This window comes from Mobula hypostoma, chromosome 1, assembly GCF_963921235.1.
Source record: "Mobula hypostoma chromosome 1, sMobHyp1.1, whole genome shotgun sequence".
In the NCBI taxonomy this organism is placed as follows: Eukaryota; Metazoa; Chordata; class Chondrichthyes; order Myliobatiformes; family Myliobatidae; genus Mobula; species Mobula hypostoma.
The window spans coordinates 144,421,757-144,440,649 of record NC_086097.1 but is presented as its reverse complement, the minus strand read 5'-3'; the positions used below and the strand labels follow the sequence as shown (position 1 = coordinate 144,440,649).

General features: G+C 42.1%; 1 protein-coding gene across 1 annotated transcript in view; it reads right to left on the bottom strand.

The window, feature by feature from the left end:
- The window catches only part of wnt9a (wingless-type MMTV integration site family, member 9A), a 63,976-nt gene extending 49,354 nt beyond the window's left edge, over nucleotides 1-14,622 (bottom strand). Inside the window, exon 1 of the mRNA XM_063057359.1 lies at nucleotides 14,489-14,622. Coding sequence (XP_062913429.1) covers nucleotides 14,489-14,574 — 86 coding nt within the window. The 5' untranslated portion in view covers nucleotides 14,575-14,622. The remainder of the gene's footprint in view (nucleotides 1-14,488) is intronic.
- Nucleotides 14,623-18,893: the final 4,271 nt, after the last annotated feature.

Sequence of the window (18,893 nt, the reverse complement as noted above, 5' to 3'; positions counted from 1 at the left end):
TTGAGCAAAGCACTTAACCACACACTGCTCTGTGACGACACCAGTGCCAAGCTGTATGGGTCCTAGTGCCCTTCCCTTGGTCAACATCGGTGGCGTGGAGAGGGGAGACTTGTAGCATAGGCATCTGCTTGTTTTCCATACAACCTTGCCCAGGCCTGTGCCCTGGAAACCTTCCAAGGTGCAAATCCATGGTCTCATGAGACTAACGGATGCCTATTACTATTATTAACCTGGAGATGACAAATCCTCCAATTAAAGCAAAAACTTCTGGTCCTATCAAGCCCTCTCTTTCGATAAAGACCTTCCGAGCCTTCAGTTCCATTTCTCCCAAATAGGAAAGCTAACCGGTCATAACTGAGTCCTCCTGATAGCTTAAGGAGTGTTTTACACCACCTAACAATGAACAACATAACTAATTTGCCACTGTCATGCATCAACAGCTGGGCACATTGTGGGATTGGCTGAGCTATTTGGTGAGATTGCAGCCCAAGCTAGTGCAAGGGACATATTTGAAATTGCCCAATCCTGCAGATCAGGGAAAGCCCCTGCCAGATGTTGACTGAGCTGGTTTTGATGAGGGCAGAGGTAAGATGTTGCTGTGGGTTTATGCCACTTTCCAACACAGCCAATTAAATCTTCATGGAATTGAACGAGACCTGAATGTGGTCTCTCTGCTCCAGAGGTTTCAGAGTATCCAACTAAAAAGCTTATAGAAGGAAAATTGAAGGTTTTTTTGCATGCTTATTGCTGTTATAAAAGTTCTATTGTTTCCCCTACTGGTTCTGGAAACAACAAACTGAAGCAAAGGTTACATCTGATATATAGAAATGCTCCTTTGAACATTAGTCTTTAAAAATGTAAGGTGACGAGTTGTTTTTTTAGCAAACGATCTAGATTTTCAGTGCAAAGACACAGAAGACTGAAAAGGTAGCAGCTAGCTGCCAGCAATCAGGAGCTCACACCATGTGGTGTGAGGGCTGATCTCAGACTGGCACCCCAGCTGAGATGCAATAGTTACCCTCAGTGTCAGACTGTTTTATGAGTGCCAAGTGACTCTAGTGACACATCCCTTGGGCAAGACTGACAATGCCGTGGATTCTGCAACCTACCAATGCTGAAAGGCACCTTTGCAATGTTGAAAGGTAATTACTTAGAGCACTGAGGAAAAAAAAAGAAATAAGATTAAATTTTTGACTACCAGAATTTACCAAGGCTGATGTGGCTAAAACATAGCATTTTCTGAAACAACCCTTGAACTAAAAATAACTCTTCATTCTCTTGTTAGGTACCTCTGAGGCTTTGAGTAAGGTTCGCCACAAACTTACGTTGCTACATCTCTGTGTTGCCTGGTCATGACAGCTGGCGATCATAGAACAAAGACCACTGTGGCTTGGAGGAAGATGGGGTATTGGCAAGAGACATTGAATCTTGAGCAAAACACAAACCGCTGGGCTGGAGAAACACAGCAGGTCAGGCAACAGCTATAGAGGTGAATAAACAGTCGATGTTTCGGGCCAAGACCCTTTATCAGGACTGGGAAGAAAAGAGGAAGAAGACAGAATAAGAAGCTAGTGGGAGGGGAAAGAGTACAAACTGGCAGGTGTTAGGATTATTTTGTGTATTGCTGTGGATTTCCAGCATCTGCAGAACCTCTTGTGTTTATGACATTGGATTTTGGCTGTCGGCCTCTGTTGTGTGTGTGGATCATCTGGGGTGGGGTGGGGTGGTCATGCGATCCCAAAGGTTCAAAGCTAAGAGACTGTCTCAATCCAGCACTGTATTGTGAAAACGTTGTCCCAGGAATGTTTCACAATATTAATCTTGGGACAACCTGGCCTAATTTCCCCACAATGCTCCAAAGGAAGCAAAGCGTTGGAAATTAAGTCATCCTATGTGTCAGACATGCAATGATGAATCACCACAGGAAGTCCAATATTGAATTTCCTCAGTGGTGCAATTTGGCCTGGTAGTGGTTGCAATCATGTTCAACTCAGGGGGAAAAGAAAATCAACAATTTTCAGACACATATCACTGAAAAATAAAAGTTTTATGCATCCTGGACCAGCAGAGTTTACACTTATTTATTCCTTTCCAGAGTCTCGGCATCACTGGCAAGATCAGTGTTTATAGCCAATTCCCAAATTGCCTTGAAAGAAGTGACATGCCAGGCCATTTCTGTGCATTTTGTAGTCAATCACACTGTAGGTTTGGACTCACATTTAACCTGGTAGATTTCCTCCTCTGATGGGTTTTTAGAACAGTAGTGCAGCTTTATGATCGTCGTTATTAGCCTATTAAAATAGTGTGATTTTAAAATCCATTTCATTAATCTGAATTTAAATTTCAGAGCTCCAAATGGTGGGGGCTTGAATTGGGTTCTTGACTGGTAATCCAGGACTCTGGATCATTAGGCTAGTAACTTAACCACCACCGTACCCTACATACACAAAGCAGATCGCTCCACTCTGTGGCATTGAAGACTAGATTGATCACCACATGGAGTAGGTACATAGGTTCCAATCATTATTTCTCCAACAATTTCCAGGCAGGCACACCATGAAACAGCAAAGAACTAGCGTTTGCCCTTTCCTACAAAAGCTCCCCAATTAGGGATGGTTAGTATGAACTATTACATTCTTGCAGATCATACGATTAACAGCGACTGCCCTTTCCCAACTGCAACCCTCTCCTTGCACATATAAACTCTTACAATCCCTTATTTGTAATACCAGAATTATTGTTATGACAGCCTCATCCTGAAGTGAACATGTGATTTTCTGATACAAACGTATCTAAATGCTTGTAATTTATAATATGTCTCTAATTTATGACATGAAAAGCAAGTTCTGAGAACTGTAATTTGAATTGATTATAAGCTGTGATTATGGTCAGGAACAAATGTCAGTTTCCATAATGAGCAATAAAGAAAACAAGCTCTTTGAGAAGTCATCTTCAAGCAATAACATCAGCCAGGAGAATAAATTGTAGTTCTCAGAAGACTGCACTAAAATTATTTATAATCTACCTACATCTGATTCAATAATTCACCTCTGGACTAATTCTTGTCTCATTGGGTACCCCTGTTTGGTTCTATGACTGTAGAAAATCATGCTGGCAGGTGCACTACTCCACTTAGCAATATCTGAACCACACAGGTTGAAGTGAGGCATTTAAAGGCAAACATTCAATTCTCCTGGTAGGGACTTGCCAAGCAAGCTAACAGCTCACTGTGAGATAACTTTATATATATATATATATATATACACACACACAGAAACAAGAGTCAGAATAAGTTTAAAGACACTGACAAATATAAACACCAGCTGTAAAGAAAGCTTCAATAAGTTTGACCAGATGCAAGCTAACATTCCATTATCTTGCTTTTGACGTAGAAGAAATGAATTGGCTCAGGTGCCACGAGGTACAGGAACAACTGGATAATTATCTACTCATTCAGCACGTCGGAGTTTAAAACCCCAAACCTTTTACCATTCAGCTTCACATACTTGGCACCGAATCTGTGCAGCCAGAGTTCTCATATTAAATAACAAATCAGCAGCAAGAGAAGTCTGTAATAAGCTAGCAAAGCCTCTCATATACTAACTCCAATGACAGTGCACCCAGCCTCCCTAATGCTATCATCTCCATGGACTCTATCGCGCGGTTTCTTCCCAATTTCAAATCTGGTTTTGATCAAAGCAGTTTTTTATAGCTATCAAGGATGGCTCTGGAACCAAATACAATAAGCCTGGTATTTATGACAAGATATTAACTTCTACTGTGTCTTAAAGAGCCAAATAATTCATTATTGTCTTTCAGAAAAGGGAGAGAAGCTGCCTTTTCTACCTGTTGTAGGCTAAATGTGAATTTGGTTGTAGTTTATGGCTTCCACTGCCCTCAGAGCTGACCCAGTCATTTGCAAAATTACTGATCGCTTCTAGAATTCCCCTAGTGATAAGCCATAACTGTTACATCAAATCAATCCAACTCATATTGTTGTTTTCCTTGTCACTTTAGTTTGGGTTTTGTCCAACTTGATATTACGCATCTATATGTTACCTCACTCCAAGGTAACTTTGGGGTTTTCCGTACATTGGAGGGATTTTTTTAACATTATTTGTTGAAGTCTGCAGAACTCTTAGTTACTTCATAGTCTATGATCTCCACAATGAGATCAGTTGGGTTACTTTTTCCGGGACATACTCCTATAGCAATAATTCTTATTTCGAAACAAGTACATGGCATTCCTGTGGGAGACGGGGAGACAGACTCCAAACTTGGTGCTCCCAGAATGGAGCCTCATTTATTGGGAGTAAAGATTGTAAAACCATGTGTGGATGATATTAGAAATCCCATGCACACATGAATTTCTGATTTGAGCTCCAAATGAATGGAACTCATTAACAAGAGCGTAGTCAGGAAAATTGCTCTTCAGGTTTGAAAGCTGGTGGTCAGAGAGCTAGACTCATTCTTCAGATGTTGAGGGTTAAAGCTGCTGCCAAAGACATTGAGAAATTGAATTCAAGAAATGTACTGATTTTTATTATCAGTTTATGGAAACTGAGGCAGATTTCCTTTAATAATTGTTTTGATCAACACCAGTCAATGTTTGCTTTTTCACTGAATATCCAGATTTGTAAAATTAAAGGCTGAGTTCTTTCTACTTGTGATGTATACTTGTATGTACTTACTCTGGTGCTGTTTGGTTTTGGTGCATGTCTTGCTTTTGAATATTGTTCCTCTATCCTTAATTGAACGTCAATTAGTCAACTTTGCTGCTGTGCGATAACAATGATTTCAAATAGAACAGATAAATGAAAGCTGACTTATAAATAAAATAATAATGAATAGGGGCCATTCACAATTGGCCAAGTAATCTACCAATCTGCATTAAGGGAAACTGGGGAACCCAGATGAAAAGCATGCAGTCACAGGGAGAAGGTGCAAACCCAACACAGACAGCACAGGTCAGAACTGCAAATGAGTCATTAGAATGTTTGTCAATGGCTCTATCAGGTACACTATTGGATCACCCCTGGTAACTGAAAAACAATTATTCTTTACGTGACACCTACACTGATGGTGAAGTTGGAGGTGACAGAAATAAAGACATCTTCACTAGAAAGGCAATTGGTCTTGCAATCAAAAGGTTTCAAGTCTCACTCCGGGGGCCTGAACGCAAAATTGAGTTTTTATTTGTGGAGAGCTGTTCTACAACAGCTTATACTGTAACATAAATGGCAGATAGAAATTTCCACAACACTATTCAAAGCATATCAAGGAGCTGAACGCACTTCTGGGTGCTGCATACATAGGAATGAATGGTGAAGGCCAACAATTTGACATTATTTCACCCATCACTACTCCTGTGTGCCTACATTTTAATAGTGACTCGACTTCAATATCACCTCACTGAGAAACACATTGAAATACTGGGGTCAACAAAGATGCCGCATCAGGCACGTTGAGATATTGGGGTTATCAAAGATGCCACATCAGTACATATCTTTCCAATTAGAAAGAGAGACATCTTATTCCAGACGATCTGACACTCTAAGAGAATGGTTGAGGTACATTTCATTGGGTCACATGCTATGCTTACTACCTCTGCTGATAGCGAAACGACACAGAATACTACAGAAAAGCAAACCAAGGTCTTGGTATTCTGATTAGCATTCTTTCATTCTGTACCATGTAATGAAATAATATTAACCTGGAAGAATGAGAGATTAAATCACTACACATTCAAAATTCATAAGGAGGCTGGTCAGAATTCTGGAACCAGGGGTCATACTTTCAGATGATGAGATAAGTCAAGTGTGACAGAAATTTCTTCACTAAAATTCTGTAAATATTTGTAATTTTCTGCACCAAAGGCGACAAAAACTCAATGAGCATATTTAAAACTGAGATCATAAGTTTCACTGACAATAGGATAAACATAGAAACATAGAAAATAGGTGCAGGAGTAGGCCATTCGGCCCTTCGAGCCTGCACCGCCAGTTATTATGATCATGGCTGATCATCCAACTCAGAACCCTGCCCCAGCCTTCCCTCCATACCCCCTGATCCCCATAGCCACAAGGGCCATATCTAACTCCCTCTTAAATATAGCCAATGAACTGGCCTCAACTGTTTCCTGTGGCAGAGAATTCCACAGATTCACCACTCTCTGTGTGAAGAAGTTTTTCCTAATCTCGGTCCTAAAAGGCTTCCCCTTTATCCTCAAACTGTGACCCCTCGTTCTGGACTTCCCCAACATCGGGAACAATCTTCCTGCATCTAGCCTGTCCAATCCCTTTAGGATTTTATACGTTTCAATCAGATCCCCCCTCAATCTTCTAAATTCCAACGAGTACAAGCCCAGTTCATCCAGTCTTTCTTCATATGAAAGTCCTGCCATCCCAGGAATCAATCTGGTGAACCTTCTTTGTACTCCCTCTATGGCAAAGATGTCTTTCCTCAGATTAGGGGACCAAAACTGCACACAATACTCCAGGTGTGGTCTCACCAAGGCCTTGTACAACTGCAGTAGTACCTCCCTGCTCCTGTACTCGAATCCTCTCACTATAAATGCCAGCATACCATTCGCCTTTTTCACCGCCTGCTGTACCTGCATGCCCACTTTCAATGACTGGTGTACAATGACACCCAGGTCTCGTTGCACCTCCCCTTTTCCTAATCGGCCACCATTCAGATAATAATCTGTTTTCCTGTATTTGCCACCAAAGTGGATAACTTCACACTTACCCACATTAAATTGCATCTGCCATGAATTTGCCCACTCACCTAAACTATTCAAGTCACCCTGCATCCTCTTAGCATCCTCCTCACAGCTAACACTGCCACCCAGCTTCGTGTCATCCGCAAACATGGAGATGCTGCATTTAATTCCCTCATCCAAGTCATTAATATATAAGGTAATCAAGGGATCATAAGGATAGTGTAGCAAGAGAAAAAAATACATAATGACCTCAGGGTTTCCCAAACCTCCTTCTAGCCGTTGAAGTACTGTAAGGTGTGGCTCCAGTTGCAAACTAAGAAACATAACTACCAGGTTTTACACAAGAGACCAGAATTCCTACTTCATTGATAATGGTTAAGAGCCAACTGCCCTCTTCTATTAAGATTTGTTAAGGCAAATACATAAACATCCTTAGTTTGCAGATAAATTCTGTGCTTAATGTCCCACCCAATAAAGAAGCACATCAGATCTCCATCAGTACTGCATATGAATGTTGGCCAAGGATTTTTTTTTTGTTTTTGAGATTTCTCTGGTGGATTTTTTCTCTAATAAAGGTGTGAGCGCTGCAAAGTGAGCCCTGCATAAGCCAACAGATAGATGTAGGTGGTTAGCAATGATGAAGGCCCAAAGGGCTGAGCATCATTATTGCTTTGGGGAGGTAGGGATGGATGGTACACAGTTTGCTAACCGGTTGCTATATTTGACTGCTACAATAATTGCAGTATCTCAGAGTAACTCGTCATTATGAATTGTTTTGTGATATACTAAATGAGGCTGCACTGGCACAATACAGATGCAGCTGTCTTTTCCTTTGTGTTCCTTCCCACCAAGCCACAGGAAGGACCGCCAACAAACGGGTTCTTTAAGTCACGGAAAAAAAATATTAAGACATTATGCTCTCTCCCCCACTTCAGCCTTCTTCCACATGCATCTAATTTGCTGTTACTGACGCCACCAGCCAAAAGCAGCAAGACCTGGGTTTGAAAGTCAAGTCAGAAACACATTGGAATGATCTGCAGTGTGCTGATAGAACTAACATCAATCCCAGGCAGACTAGGCTCCCAGCCAGAAACTCATTGGCTCAGGCTCCCAGTAGAGCACGGGGTTGAGCCAGTGGCACGCTAACAGGTGACTGCTAAGCCCGAGCACTGCCTACTATCTAAGCAGATACTTCAGGGTCACTGAATACAAGTGTTAAAGGCATCATTTCTTTCCCACCCACTCTCTAATGTGCAGTTCCTACTGGGTCAATAGTATTAGGATAGTCCTTACACTCTGCATGAATAATCACTCCCAATTTATAGAATAATCATTAGATATTATGCTGGAGGAGAGAAGAGCTCTGCTACACACAGATCAATTACACTGTTGAATAGCGAGCATTTGGTATCATTAGTCAAAGCAGGCATGTAAGATCGAGACACTGGGAAAACACTCTGGTCTCTTTCCGATGTTTACTGGACTGACAAGCTGTATCTTGATTAAATGTTTTCCTTGACAACAAAAGTGATCCTCCAACATTGCAGCAGTCCCTCAGTAACATACTAAAGGGTTGGGTTGCCTTGTGTGTTCAGACTCCAGAACTGGGTTCTATTCCTTCGGAACCGGCCTCAGTACACCTCAGCAGAAAAAAAGGAATCAACCTGGTTTCCCTGTTCCTGATCATGATCTGAGAAATAATCATAAATTAATCACTCATGGATTTGGGTGGGGATGGTCTGGTATTTGAAAGCTTGGCATCGTTGATGGTGCTCGCTCTGCTGGATAAAGAAAATGAGTTCAAGCCCAAATCCTGCACCAAATAAATAATCTATTCAAAGTACCTATTGGACTGCCAACCACCACAGAAAGAAGGCAGAAGAAACCCAACGACATGAACCACCACATTGCTTTACACAAAGATGACCAAAGATCACTAAATATCTTGGAACCAGCAATAAAAGGAGACAGAACAGGTCTGCTGAAGGGTCTCAGATTCAAAGCATTGACTATTTCTCCTTCTACAGACACTGCCGTAATTGCTAGGTTTTCCACATATTCTGTTTTTACTTCAGAGGTCTAACATATGGATCTTTTATTTGACTTTCATCAACAGAAGACACTTGCTTGAATGATCCCAGAAGCTTAGTACTGGTGGACGCTGACTTAGAAACAGTTGACAAAGGAGAAGAGGATGAGATATGAGAAATAAATCTATCCAGCACTCCATGGCACTGTGTAAGGGTCTAAGTTAAATGTACCCTGAGTACTCTTTGGCTCCAGTCTTGGTCAGCATGGACAAAATGGGCTGAAGGGCCTGTTGCTATTCTGTATAACTCTATAACTGTATAACTTTGATGATTCTTCTTCCTCCTTGTCACAGGCTTTTCTCAGTGAATGCAGTTGATTTCAGTAACATCTTAACCAGATTAGGAATGGTCATTATTAATAACCACAGATAAGAATTGACAGTTCTATAAAGTTAGTATCCCAGGAACTGCAAGGCTGAGCAATGGCAAGTTCGGGTAAAAGGGGACTTGATATGGGTACAAACCTGTGGTTGTTTTCACTATTATAACTGTACTCTGCATTTCCCTATATTCTGTGGCGTACCCACCTGTAGAAGTTTTGGATGTAGCTCATGTCCTGAGCAATTTCTCTCTACAACCCAGAGGCTTCAGGATATTCAGTTTGCAGAAGTGTGAAGGGCCATGGAAAAAGGAAATGAGTAGAGGAGGAAGCGGAAAAGGAGGAGGCATTAAAGGAGAGGGAAAATTGATGAAACTGGTTAGAGGAAGGGAGAGAGAATTTGAGAGAGGGGAGTGGAGAGAAACTGAAAGAAGGAGAAGATCGGGATGTGTGTGTGTGTGTGTGAGAGAGAGAGAGAGAGAGAGAGAGAGAGAGAGAACATGTGTGCTCCATCTGTTCAGCAGAGTCTGGTATCCAGTTGTGCGGCACTTTCTTGTGATTGGACAACGACTGTGTGCTGGTGGTGTGCCACATCCACCACGTCTTTAGAAAAATCATACATAATCATCTTCTGTGCCTCAAGCAAGTTGTCCTCAATTTCTAATGAAATGTGTGTATGTGTTTTGCTCTGCAAGCTCAAATGTACATTTCTGAATCTGCATAACTGGCTCTATATGAAGTAGCATACCCGTATCTCACTATGAATACACTTAGTCTGGGTTGCACAAGCATGTGGAACTCCATCTGCATTTTTTGCATTTTGCATGTCTGACTGTCCATATTTGTCTCTATACACATCACCGTATTTTTGAACATGTCCATAACTGTGTCTACGCTCCTGTTCCTACGTTTGAGTTAAAACGTTTTATTGTGGAGGTAGCAGAAATCCTCCTATAGGACACACAAGGAATCCTTGTAGCTTCAATGCCAATGACTACCCATGATTTTATATCATTTGTTCATCCCCCCCTTCCATCTTCTCTCCATCTATGAACCTTAACAGCACCCACAAAATTAACAATTCTACCATAGTCCTCCACTGCAATTGCTGAACCTGCTTCTAGTTTAAGTTAACAATGGGAATAATTTATTGAAAAAGATAATGGGAAAATCACAAATCCAGGAGAGCATGACTCGGAAACTCAAACTACAAGAGGGTGACAAACTTATTCACCTTTTAAAATAGAAGGGGAATTGAAATTGTGTAAGAGATCCCAGGGAAAGAGGCTTAGAGAAAAACAAAGGCAGACACTGTCCCTACCCTAGTGAACATAGAACACAGATCAGTACAGCACTGTATAGGGCCTTCAGCCCACAAGGTTGTGCTGATCTCTTAGCCTACTCCATGATCAACCTAACACTTCCTTCTCACATGGCCCTCCATTTTCTTTCATACTTGTGTCTATCTAAGAGTCTCTTAAATGCCCCTAATGTACCTGCCTCTACCACCATCCCTGGCAGGGCATTCCACACATCCACCACTCTATGTAAAAAAAACAAATATCTCTAACATCTCCCCTACACTTTCCTCCAATCACCTTAAATTATGCCCACCCATATTAGCCATTTCCACCTTTTGAAAGAGCTGCTGACTGCCCACTCTATCTGTGCCCCTTATCATCTTACATATCACTATTGAGTCATCTCTCAATTTTCCTTTCCTCCAAAGGTAAAAATCTAGCTTACTCAAAACTTCCCGTATAAAATAGGTTCTCTAGTACAGACTGCACCCTGGTAAATCTCCACTGGCCCTCTCTTTAAAGCTTCCACATCTGTCTCATTACGAGGCAACCAGAACTGAATATAGGAGCCCAATGGTCTCAAAAACCCAGCTGAATTATGAATACTGAGCAAAGGCAAGAGTTGTACATGAGTAAACCCAGTGTGAAAGGTCCCACATGAACAATGCTCAGTTAGCTGAGGCATATTTGGACAGTGCACTGATTTTAACGATAACTTGCTGGCACCAGTCACTATCTCAGATGAATATTGAGAAGCTAATGAGGAACGATTGCAATGCTTCCTCCAAAAAGAATACAACTGACGCAGATACATAAGATGAGGCCCCCAACTGTTAAACGCACTGTCTGTGTAGAACTGAGCAGTTAACTAGGAAGCCTATGCTGCCATAACTTATCCCACGAAGGTAGGCTTGCAATTTGCTTTAGTTAAAGAAATTAAGCACTTGCATTTATAGCGTGCCTTCGCTGACCGCAGGACATTCCAATGCACATTGTAAACTATGACACACTTCTTGAGGTGTAGTCTTGTTATAATGTGGGAAATGTGGCAGCCAATTTATACATTGTGAAGTCCCACAAAAATAAGGGAGCTCAAAACTCGATAATCTGTTTAAGATAATGACTGGGAGACATCCTTTTATGTTCTTCTTCAGAGTATTACACATTCACCTTTGAGCACAGACAGTGTTTTGGTTTAAAGTTTCACTTGAAAGACAGTGCCCCACCAGTGCAGCGCTATCTCAGTGCCGACACTGGAGAGTTACCAGAACGCTGAGCTGTGAAGGAGCAACCTTCTCACCCAAAGATGAGAGGGACATTGAAAACATCCTAACATACAATCCCAAGAGAAGCAAAGGAATTTTCCCCAGTTAACTAGCCAAGATTCATCTTTCAACCATCATCATAAAACAGATTTTATTCATTATCACTTTCCTGTTTATGGGGCATTATGTCTAAATTGGCTGCATGTTTTCAACTATAAAACACTGCCTCGGCTTCAAAAGTATTTCATTGGCTGTAAAGTGTTTTGAATGCCCCGAAGTTCTGCAGATACTAATTTCTTTTATGAGAAATATAAATCTCCAATAAAATACCTTCAGGCTTGAGACTCAGAACTTGTGTGCTACAAAAACAAATGTAACTAATATCCTATTGCCTCAACAGAAAACAAATAGTCAGCAAAAGATTGCGAACCGGTGGCTTCTGTCTGCGTAGAACTGGGCACTGGGGTAACCAAGAAATTGGCATTATACAGAGCGGAAGGCAGAGGATGAAGATTGAATTGAAATCATCAGCTGCAACACACACATGCATACACACACATAAAAAAGGTTTACTTGCCACATGTGTAATAGAGTCGAGAGAGTTCCTGGCAGAGCCGGTGTTAGAACCCACTGAGAAGAGGCAAGTTCAAGGGTGGGGTTTGTTGAGCACATTCATCCTTAGAAGTGGGTTTCAGAATTTGGCTCACCAAGGGGCCAAGCAAACAGTCAGCTATGGAGGAAGCAATGAGTCCATCCTATGTCAAAGCAAGATACTGTACCCGGGATCATTCTGAGACCAATGGACAAGTCATCAACAGCACACGATTTCTTTGCTTAATCATGAATGGGGCAAGTTTTGAAGATCTATAGGGAAACCCTAATTTCAGAGAAACTTGTGAATAGTTACAACTGCAAAAAAATTATCTTATTCCCACTACCATTAAAAATTGTTGGAGCCTTTGTGGTTTTACCTGGAGTAACCTAGAAACTCCAAGTAACAACCTTCCACTAATTTTGTGTTACTAACCATACCAGTTGATTGAAGACGAATAATAACGTTGATGCTTAAGCACACATATCCTTCCTGTTTCTGACCCTTCAACTACAGTGTTCTGGGGAACTATGCATCTGTCAATCAGACAGTTTTCTTTAATTGGAAGATTACAATGGGAAGATTACAATGGGAGATGTCTCCAAACAACGCCTGTTCCCCTAAATTCCGTCCACAGAAATAACAGTGATTTTATCACGATAAAACAAGCGAACCAATAACCCTTCTTTTTCATTGAAAGGAACGAGCAATGGGTGGGGGTAGCACAATTCTGGAATTACCCATTTAAGGCAGGTGCGCCTTACAGGAACATTTGCCTGCACTATTTCCGAAGCATAGTTTTCTCTGATAAGAACATTAGATTTTGTTTTTCCAATTTGCTAAAGACTATACTTTGTGCTATTTCTCACTGCACTTTAGGCGCACTTCCCAGTTTTAGAATCGTTTAATTTTGCACTTGAGTTCAGACGGTCAACACGGCTGGATTAAATTTGTTATGGGAGGAGGAAGAAATCAAACCTGCCCTAATTATCGCGGAGATAACTGTACCAAAACTAATAAAATCACGACAGAACTCCTTGGGTCATTACAAGGGCAATCATTAACTTAAAACAAACTTGCACCGTTTATTTCCATTTAACGTGTGCTCTAAAAGTTTTCAGTCAACGCGCTAATTAGTTTGATTTGATTATACTAATCATTTCCTATCTGTCCGAAATATTGAGGATATAATAGACTTCGGTCTTAAAACAGTTTGCTTCACGTCACACAGATTGATCAAGTCTCATTCCAAACCTTGATAAAACAGAAAACTAGTGGAATAGGCAGAGTAGAGAACTCCAGATCTTTCTCTTTAAGAAATAAGATTCCAAAGTTTTCTTTTGTAAAACAGCATGTGCTGGCGTGTGTTATTATAGCTGGTAACTGTAAAGCTGCTTCCAAAATACAAAAAAAAATCTGGTGGTCCCACTAAAAGGGGAGGAAGGTTTCAAGGGAGAAAGAAAAACTGCATAACTTGAAACTGCAAAAAGATGAGTTCCAGACCGGAGTCTAACCCGGGGTTTGATGTAAACCGCGATCTAGTATTTCATTTACACACACAATTCCACCCTCCCAATACTTAGTTTACTATTCTCATGTCAGTAGGTTGAGCAGATGTTTAAATATTAGTGGGCGGGGGCAAAATAGAAGTGTGTATGCGTGCAAGTATATTTTATAAATAATGCACCTACAACGCATGCATCACACTGTCTCCTAACTCAGCACTGGAGAATCGAACCAAAGATCACTGCCGTGACACGCGACATAACCCAGCGATTCTCCAGACATACACTGAAAAAGACTGAGAGCGTTTAGATGAAATACAGTAGACAGTCTCACCTATCGGAAGAAAAGAAATGTTATCAGGTCCAAAAGTTCAAGTGACTGCGCCGGAGTGATCACAGAACATTCGACTTTAAAGAAATATCAAAAGTCTGAACACACACAGCAACCTGTAGCTGGAAGCTCAGTGCAGATCGTTTTAATTTCCCAAACTACGAACACAGAGGCGCACCCAATCACTTCTAAAACTCGTTTTGTACATTTCTGTTTGCGTTACAAGAAATCCAAAACAAAAATCTGTGAGAAGAGACCTTCCTGAGGAAATAAATAGATTAAAATGTTTGAAAACAGTTCTGAGAGTTCAGAAAAGTTTTGAAAGTTTGTAAAATGTTTTTTTTTAATTTTCAGGACGTACCCAAAATAGGCAGTGGTGTTGCCGATGGTCAGAAGGACTATAACAGCGACGAGTTGCCATCCCAGAGAGCAGTGTCCATCCAGCATTTTGCTGTACCGGCTCGAAAGCTGACCATCTCGTTTCGTATTGAGGTTAGTTTCTGGTGAGTTTCGCGATCGCGCCGCCTTCTTATAGAGCAGACGGACTGAGCCCCAGATACAAGCGCAGGCGCGCTGGCCGGTCCGCCTCTTCCCCGCTCAGCCAGCAAGCACCACAACAAGCAGGGTGGAGCTGGAAGCAGAAAAAGGGAGAGCGGGCGGTGGAAGAGGGAGGAGGGGGTCGGGTGGGGTGTTTGCTGGTGTTGTATCGCGTCTGACAGCCAGGGAACGAGAAGGGGAGGGAGGAGCAGTGGGAGCCACAATCAGCCTGGGACCCGGCACATTGAGGAAACGCCAGTTGTCAGATGTAATGAGCTGGAGCCTGGATCAGGCAGAGAGGATAGAGACAGCGGGAAAGAGCCGGGATTAGAGTCAGAACTGCAAATGCTTGGAGAGAGAAAGGAATTTGCAGAAATAGGGGTGAGCACGAATTAGCCAGAAGAAACTGAGTCAGGCGAAGTTAGAGTGTTTGAATTGGGGACAGAAAGCGAGACTGAATTGGACCCAGGAAGGAGGAACTTGAAGTTGAACAGTTTGAATTAATCGATGCCAGCCGTAACGAAAAATGGGCTGCGATTAAATAGCGGGAGGTGAGAACTGGACAGGGGCGAGGGTTGGATTTAGAGAGAGAGATCCTATCAGGAGGAACTGAAAGCGAGCGGAGAGGGAGAGGACTGGAATCAGAGTGCGGAGGGGTCCTTGGATCAGATGGAAGAGCTGGAATCAGCGAGCAAGATGGAATGAGAGATACAGCGCACGGTGGAATCCAATGGAGAGCTGGAGACAGGGAGGATGCAAGGGGAAAGGAGAGCAGAAGATGGAATCAAAAGGGAGTAAAGGGAGATGCAGATAGAATCGGGCAGAAGCTGGCGAACGGCTACTGTTGGAATGAGGAGGAAGTTGACCCCTGGAATCAGCCAGGGCGCGCAATGGAAGTGACAAGAGTGAATGGGGGATAATGGTTTAGAGTGAAGAAAGTACAAGGCGGAAAGAATGGGAAGCAACAATCAACAGACTCAGGGAGTCGAGCAGCATTTGTCCGCGGAAACGAGCTGACGGTGCTTTGGCTCGAATCCCAGCAACGGGAAGGAACGAGCGCTCAGAGACACAGCGAATGGGGAAAAAAATGAACAATGAAAACGGGAGCTTGGAATATTGCATCTGAAGGAATCATAGAAAGCAATAGAGAGTAACGGGTTTGTCCACGGTGGACAACATCACTGAAACAATGTAAACTAATACAAAAAAGACAATGGAATATATAGCGAACAAACATGAAATGAGCGTACTGGCTATAATAAGTCAAACGGAACAGAGAGCACCATGTAATTCAAAGAATGCGTAATTAAATGTAAATATGGGAAATAGAAAAGTGACCAAGGAAACTTGGAGTGAGATGGAGTTCTGAGCTCATCGTAGCGAGTCTTAATGGTGAGAAAGACTTCCACAATGTTGTGGATCCAGAATGGAGCTTGTAATTTCATATCCTCCTTATGGCTATGTGATTTCTGCCCGTCTCCATCTCTCTCTCATGCAAGCTTACTGCAGGTGACATCCACACCTTTGTTATTGCCTGACTCAACAACTCTATTGCTATCCTGGCTGGCCTTCCATTTTCCAACTTCGGCCAACCTGTGCTAATCCAAAAGTCTCCCGTCCATATCTTCACTTACACCAACCTTCGTTCAACCCATTGGCTCCCAGTGTACCACATTGTAATCTTACTGTTTCAAATCTATCCGAAGCTTTGACGGGCACCATCACTGTTATCCTTGTCTGTCTTTCAGACAGACCGGAGAAGTTAGTTGTGTTCAGCCGATTCTGGCTCCCTCTGCTCTCTGATTGCCACTATTCTTTCAGCAATCTAAGCCCCCAATCTCTATCCACAGTGCTTTTTTCAGTTAGAGGTAGCTACCGTTCATCATCTGTCCTCTAATATAACTTTGCATCATATTATGCCTAATTATTTTTCTTATTCTTCAAACTGCGTCTATTAATTCTTTATTGAATTGAAGTTCTACAATTTACTTAAATTCCATTGCTGCTGCAATGTTGGGATTTGAGGCGGTGTTTCTGAATCAATGATCCAAAACTCTTGCTGTCAGTCCATTAACTTCCCCACATAGGCATCCTTTATCTGCACCAGCCCCCAACACACAGAAGAACGAGGGGAGATCTTAGGAAGCTATGAGAGGGATAGATGGGGAACTTCTTCACTCTGAGGACATTATGCGTGTGGAGTAGAGCTGCCAGCAGGAGAGCTAGATGCAGATTCAATTGTAACATGTAAGAGAAGTTGCAAAGAGTGAAGAGGAGTGTGAGGACCGTGACCCAAGTGCAGGGAAATGGGATTAAGCAGGAGACCAGGTTGGCACAAACTAGATGAGCTGAATGACAGCTTCTGTGCTGAAGAACTCAACACTCTATAAATGTAATTTGTTGACGATTGAGTAAAATAGAATGGAAGTGCATGAATCAAAAACTAAAATAATATCTAGCTTTACTATCTCAGGACTGAACTGAAGTGTTGTCAGTGGAATAATGCAGGATAACTAATTTACAAGCAGCAGCTCGTGCTAACAGTAGGAAAATACATGGTCAGATATTTTCTTTTGTAATATAGGTTGAAAATGAATTACAACCAGGGTTGAAGAATCTCTTAGATCTTTCTGAAAGGACATACATGGCTCATCTGTAATTAACCATCAATTCAAACATTAGCATTTTGGTTTTTCCTCCTCAAGACATCCCTTTCTCAAAGTAAATCCAGGTGAAAATATTCTAAATTTATAGATCCATTTATATGTTATTATCTTGATCTCTACTAATAAATACTATTATTAGCCAAACCACAGAAAATAATATCAGGGTTTTGGAACAACCTTATAAAATATGACTAAGTCACAGCTGAAGCTGGAAAGATCTGATTGCACTTGGCTTGGGAGCATGGACAGGACATAATAGTAGTAGTAGAGGAGATAGTCCAGGATGCTGACTGGGTGGACCGTTTCGCTCATGAAGAAGGACCAGACAGGCTGGATTTACTTTCTCTGAAACAGAGAAGGCTGAGGGGATAGCTGTCTCAGGTACACTGAATCAGGAAGTCATAGATACGGTGAATTGTAAGAAGCTTTTCCCCATAACAGAGGCACCTATAGCCAGAGGGTATAGGTTAAAGGTGCAATGTAGAATAATTAGAGGCAATCTGAGGAAGATTGACACTGCCTGAAGAATATTGGAGATAGTTGCACTCACAACATTTAAGGAATATTTAGATCGGCGCTTGAAATACTAAGCCAGCTGGTGGTATACTGGCATCAGCGCCGGACTTTGGCGCGAAGGCTCCTGAGTTCGAATCCGGCCGGTTCCCTTGCACACTTTCCATCCATGCCGGGTTGAGCGTTGAGCTAGCAACTTGACCTCGTAAAAAAGAAATTGCCTGCTACAGAAACATCAACAGCAAAAAGTTGATGGCCTATGCTCTCTCATGAGTTTAAAAGGCAATTTCCTTCCCTGAAATTATAGCCTAGTGCTGGAAGATAAGATGAGAATGGATCAGTACCCAATAGCTGGCATGGATGAGATTTGCCAAATTATCTGCACGAGCTGTAAACACATAACTCTCTAACCCACATGTTCCTGTAGTTGCAACCTGAATATTCTGTGTACTTCATAAAATGTTCACAGTTGCCACTCACTCTTGCAGGCAGAGGAGAGACTGCAGATGCCGGAACCTGGAAACAAACTTGTAGAGGATCTCAGTAGGACAGCAGCATCTGTGGAGGCAAATGGACAGCTGGCTTTTCAGGATGAGACCCTGCACTAGGACTTGGCAGGCAAGTTTATGATCCTTCATGGAGTCTATGGACATGGAAGAGAAAGAGTGGATCTGGTGGACGACAAAGAGAAGTTGCGGGCCAACCAGAACAGCGGAGAGAGAGAGGGAGAGAGGGGAAGGGACAAGAGGTACCAATGCATAATGGGAATGGTGGAGGGAAAAATGGAGGAGAAACTGTGTAGAGAAACCGTGAATAGAATGTATACACCTGAGATCCTGCTGGGACCAAACTGAGAGACCTGAAAATGGAGCTGGAAACCATATGGAACAAAATGGCTGCAAAGCCAAGTTGTGAGGAAAACACATAGCTGTAGCCGTGAGTCTTGGTAAAAATATAGTCAAAGAGTAGAAGAGTAGGAAAAATGAGAGAGGGTGGAGAGAGAGACCCACAGAACACCAGTTGAAGAGATGAAAAGAAAACTTCCTCAAA